Consider the following 5877-nt stretch of genomic DNA (forward strand, 5'->3'; position numbering starts at 1 on the left):
TACCAAGGAATCCACCACTATTTCATCCTCTGGACAAAACTTGAACATAACAGAGGGTGAAACTTTAGATGGTAAATATCAGACTGACAGTATTCCTTGTGAAATGGAAATAGACACTGATCAGAACACAACAGAGAATGTCCCTGACAAAGACTCAGCAGTTAAAGACCCAGTTTTCACTGTTACTCCCTGCCCCGCCAATGGAAGAAAGTTAAGCAGTGTCCAAAACTACTCTGACATCACCTCCTATTGCCAGAGCAGTAAATGAGTCTCAGAAAATTGATGAAGATGAAGGCACACACAGTCATGATGGAAGCAAGCTAAGTAACAACAGGTCAGAGGGTAGTGACGATTCAGGATTGCATGGGGCTCGGCCAGCTCCACAAGAAAGTAGTAGAAAAAATGCAAAGGAAGCCTTGGCAGTGGAAGCATTGCAGGTAGATTTTGTTTGTATCTTCTAAGATCGTTCTTTGAGACAGGAGAAAGATTTCAGAAAGCACCTTCATAGCCATTTAGTTAATGTGTACTATCTGGAAAAAGCAGCTCAAGGACAGGAGTAGTGAACATTTGTAAGGCCTATTACATTTTATATATCCATTTATAATATCAGATAACCTTTTAAGATTATTTTAATTAGTGTCCAATTTTTTTTTTTTTGGCAATTATTTGGCTGGGGCTGGGTTTGAACATGCCACCTCCAGCATATGGGGCTGGCGCCCTACTCCTTTGAGCCACAGGCACTGCCCAAGTGTCCAATGTTGATTTTTTTGTTTGTTTTTTGAGACAGTCACACTTTGTCACTCTTGGTACAGTGATACGGCATCACAGCTCACAGCAATCTCAAACTCCTGGTCTTAAGCAATTCTCTTGCCTCAGCCTCCCAAGTAGCTGGGACTACAGGCATTCGCCACAACACCCAGCTTTTTTTTTTTTCTTGTGCCATTATTGTTTTAGCTGGCCCAGGCTGGCTTTGAACCCACCAGCCTCAGTGTATGTGGCTGGCGCCATATCCACTGAGCTATGGGCGCTGCCCAACCTTTCTCTCATTAATCTAGCACAATTGTAAAATCACAGAAAAATAAAAAATAAAAGAAAACCTACCCCAATTGTGAGTTAAACTTTCAATGAAACAACCAAAGGAAAAAGGCAGTTAGCCATGATCCCTACATATACAAGTGGATTTCTTAAATGTCACATTTTGATTTTGTATGTTTATAAGGTACCACCTTATGAACAAAAGAAGCCAAGTTTGTAATTTGACTGGCATTGCAGTGGAGTACTTGCTAACAGAGGATGTCAGGTAACTAAGTCTACAGTGTCCTGTCTGGGTAGAAACCCTTCATATATGTTATTACTACCCAAGATAAAAACACCAGTGGTATTTATAGACAGAGTCAGGTTAAACCCTGTGACTTTCCATCGTGGAATTTGCTGTGTCTTCTCCTTCTCACTGGCACTTTCACATATCCAGTTTTCATGTGTCCCTGTCAATTTTTTTTTTTTTTCTTGAGACAGAGTCTCACTTTGTCACCCTTGGTACAGTTCCATGGCATCAAAGCTCACAGCAACCTCAAACTCCTGGGCTTAAATGATTGTCTTGCCTCAGCCTCCCAAGGGCCTGGGACTACAGGTGCCCACCACAACACCTTACTATTTGTATTTATTTATTTATTTATTTCTTCTTCTTCTTTTTTTCTTTTTAGACAGAGTCTCAACTTGTTGCCCTGGTATCTTAGCTTGCAGCAACCTCAAGCTCTTGGTCTTAAGCGATTCTCTTGCCTCAGCTTCCCAAGTAGCTGGAACTGCAGGCACCCACCACACACCTGGGTATTTTTGTTGTTGTTGCAGTTGTCAGTATTGTTTCAGCAGGCCCTGGCCGGTTTGAACTTGACAGTCTGGATGTATGTGGCCGGCACACTACTGACAAGGTTACGGGGGCCTCCAACACTCGACTATTTTTAGAGATAAGGTCTCTCTCTGGTTCAGGCTGGTCTCGAACCTATGAGCTCAGAAAATCCACCTGCCTCAGCATCGAAGTGCTGGGATTACAGCGTAAGCCACCGTGCCCAGCTGTCCCTGTCAATTTGTAGGAACAGAACAGGTTATGGAATGTTTGATATAAAGGGCCTTTGTCTGGTTTTCACAATTATATGGCTTGATACTATCATCTAACCAAGTCCATCCAGACTTTTGGTCTCTCCTAATGTAATCATTAATGCCTGGCAGTTTAAAACAGAGAGTCAACTATCCCAAGTTGCACAGGCATGACCTGTGGGCTGTTCAGAACATATGGTGATTTGACAAGTATTGTCAATATGAAGGTTAGTGTCAGCACCATGCATGATCTCTGTGAGAGGGGTAAGAATGTCATCTGAGGAATCAAACCATAGGGTTTGATCACAATATTGTTCTAGGATATCACCTAGCAAACATCCAGCATCATTTTGATTTTCAATGCAGAGGGGAAAATTCTTTTCTAGTGACTTTACCTGAGCAAAAGAGAGCTCTTGAGTTTCCACAGAATGTTTTCTATGTCTAGTTGGCTACAATCAGGAGAAAACATGTGTTGCTTCTTCTCTGGCTATGGATGCCACATCCTATCATACATCTATTTTCCATCTATTTTCTAGGCACACATATTAGCAGCAATAAAAATAAACTCAGGGTCCTTTGCATGATGTTGGCACAACCAGCAATCAGACTGATTAGTTAGTGTGTCCAGGGTCTGAAAGACTGGTACAAAGTGGGGGGGGGGGCTGACTCTGTGCTCAATCTCATGGACAAATAGTAAGGGTTAGTAAGAGTAAGGCATAGTTTGCAAGAAGAGCCATAATGGAAGATAAAAGAGAGAATGGGATAGATTGAGGCAACTTTGACTCAGCCTGTATTGTGTTATTTCTGAAAGTGGTGGGTGCTTAAAGGTAAAATTGTTTAAAAGTGATCATTGGGGGTTTAAAAGGCAAGGAATATAGATTTAAATGAGGTTTGTGGATCTGCAATCTTGGGAAATACCTGTCTACTTCCTGGAGTCATCTGCTTCAGAAGCCTGGGGATTGGCCCTGGAAATCCTTACTTTCAGGTCACCTGTAGAGGTCGTCCTCCAACTGTCTCTGTATTCCGGGGTGGTTGATGTGAATCCAAGAGGGTTTTTTCTTTTACTTTGATGGCATTGTAGGTGGTTGACAGTAGTTCATCAGGGCCTTCCCAGAGGGGTGATAGTGCATGTTTTCTTCTAAAAATTGTGATCATCTAAAAACACAAATCTCCTGATCGAAAGGGATGGCAAGGCTTATCAATTGATGGAGGCCATGCTTTTTTCACCTGTTGATAATATGCTCCAAGTACATTAATCAGTGCCTGTATATAGCTAGTCATGGTATCAAATTGTTCACTCAGATGGCTATACTTTCCAGTCAGCCCAGGAGGTTTAGGAGTGCCAATAGACATAGGGTGACCAAACAGTATTTCAAAGGGTATTAATCCGTGCATTCTATTTGGGGTTCTATATGGACTTTTCTAAGGGCCAGAGGTAATGCTTCTGGGTATTTAAGTCCAGTGTCTTGACATGTTTTGCCAAACTTCTCTTTATGTCTAGGTTTTTACATTCTACCTGTCGTGAGGATTGAGGATGATATGGGGTATGAAATTTTAATAAGTACCCAGAGCCTTTGCAAGCAGATAGTTTATTTATGCTGTGAAAGAGTTCCTTGGGTAGTGTCCATAGCTCAGTGCTTAGGGTGCTGGCCATCTGCATCAGGGCTGTTGGGTTGGAACCCAGCAAGGGAGTGCTAAACCAACCAACAAAATAGCCCTGTGTAGTGGCAGGTGCCTGTAGTCCCAGCTACTAGGGAGGCTGAGGCAAGAGAATCGCTTGAGACCAAGCCTTTGAGGTCACTGTGAGGTATGAGGCCACAGCACTCTACAGAAGGTGACAAAGTGAGACTCTGTCTCCATAAAGAAGAAAAAGAAAAGCAAGAAAAAAGAAAAGAGAAGAAATGTGTTCCTTGATCTGATCAATCCATAAGGCTATACCAAATCAAGGGATAATTTCGATATCAATTTCTGTACTACTGTTGCAGCATCTGCACATCTGGTTGGGTAACATTCCGTCCTACACCCTCTATAGATGATAACTAAGCAGTGAGAAAAGCCTGAAGCTGGAAGTAAATCTATAAAATCAACTTGTAGTGCCACACATGGCAACATGGGTCTTTGGGGACTCCCTAGAGATTATTGGTCTCCTCCAGGGATTTGGTGAGATTTACAAATAGTATACTGGGAGATAATTTGATCAGAGATTCTGTAGATCCCAGGGCAGTACCAACTATTTTTTAGTTCCTTAATTATCCCCATTTGCACATAGGTCCCATTTGGTGAGAGATAAGTGCAAACCAAAAAGTTAAAGGAAAGGGGGCCACAGTAAGTCCATTTGGTTCAATAAATAATCCATTTGATAACTGTTTAGCACCATTATGTATCCATTTATCTTTTTCAGTCTGTGGAATATTAATCTGATGATCAATGATGTCAGATAAGGATAAGGGGAAGGTATTAAGTTGAATTAAAAAAGGATAAGGGGGACGATTTCAGCAGCATGTTTTGCAGCTCTGCCTGCTCTATCTTCTGTTTCTTCAGTTTGGGCTGGACAATAAATAATAGTAACCTTAGAGAGGAGGTGAATGGCTGTAATAGGGAAGCAATTATAGACTTACTGGCAATAGGGGTGCCAGCTGACATTAAAAAACCACAAGATTGGCTTGGCACCTACGGCGCAAGCAGCTAAGGCTCCAGCCACATACACCTGAGCTGGTGGGTTCAAATCCAGCCCGGGGCCTGCCAAACAGCAGTGACGGCTGCAACCAAAAAAAAAAAAAGCCAGGTGTTGTAGTGGGTGCCTGTGGTTTCAGCTACTTGGGAGGCTAGTGAAGGATAGGGAAGGAGATTTGCTTGAGTCTGTGAGCTGTGTTGCCATGGCTGTGAGCTGTGATGCCATGGCTGTGAGCTGTGAGCTGTGAGCTGTGTTGCCATGGCTGTGAGCTGTGATGCCATGGCGGTCTACCCAGGGCGACAGCCTGAGGCTCTGTCTTAAAAAAAAAAAAAAAGAAAAAGAAACCACAAGATTTCCAAATCATGACAACCCGTGGCAGACTTCAAAGGCATTTTTGGAGTCTCTGTAAATAGTGACAGTTTTTTCCTTCTGCTCATGTGCAGCTCTAGTGAGGACTCTAAGTTCAGCAGGTTGTGCTGATGTTATAGTAGGCAGGGAGGATGCCTCCCAGGTTTCATGTGGAGAAACTATGGCATATCCAGCTGTTATACTATTGAAGGAGCTAAGGAAATATTGCCTCAAAATATGACTCATTGGTGGGAGGTGCCTGTGGCTTAAGGAGTAGGGTCCTGGCCCCATACACTGAAGGTGGCAGTTTCAAACCCAGCCCTGGTCAAACCCCCCACCCCCCTCAAAAAAAATAAAATAACTGCTTAATATAAAGAATATTTCAAGTTAAAGGCCATTCATGATCAGGAAGCATGAAAGGAGGCCTTTCCTCTATCTACATAAAACCTGAGTAACATGATTGGGAATCAGAAGGGGATACTGACTTCCTTTTTACATTATAATAGATCTGGCCCCAAGGTCATTTGAAGCAGGTTACTTGTCTCTGAGATTAATCTACAGATAAATCTGTTTCTACTCATCTACACACACTCCCTCCCAGCAACCACTTGCTGCATCTACACTTTCCACATTCTCCTCCCTTTCTTCCAAAACGCACCTAAAAAAGACTGAACATCACTGAGACTTTGGATAATGATTTCTGTGTTTACCCCCATGTGCATGGTATTTGGAAATAAACCTTTCTTTTTTTTTTTTTTTTT

At 42.4% G+C, this 5877-nt stretch overlaps 1 protein-coding gene and 1 pseudogene across 1 annotated transcript in view; one reads left to right on the forward strand and one right to left on the reverse strand.

Annotated features, from left to right (window-relative positions):
• LOC105888381 overlaps positions 1 to 560 on the forward strand; it is a 92813-nt pseudogene extending 92253 nt beyond the window's left edge.
• A 4515-nt stretch (positions 561 to 5075) lies between these two features.
• Positions 5076 to 5877, reverse strand: part of LOC100959950 (protein ZNF738-like) — a gene marked incomplete at its 3' end in the record, with an annotated part of 22490 nt that continues 21688 nt past the window's right edge. The window contains exon 4 of the mRNA XM_023509069.1: positions 5076 to 5080. Within this exon, the coding sequence (XP_023364837.1) occupies positions 5076 to 5080 (5 nt within the window). The remainder of the gene's footprint in view (positions 5081 to 5877) is intronic.

Source organism: Otolemur garnettii, unplaced genomic scaffold, assembly GCF_000181295.1.
Source record: "Otolemur garnettii isolate 467f Iridium unplaced genomic scaffold, OtoGar3 scaffold00335, whole genome shotgun sequence".
Taxonomy (NCBI): Eukaryota; Metazoa; Chordata; class Mammalia; order Primates; family Galagidae; genus Otolemur; species Otolemur garnettii.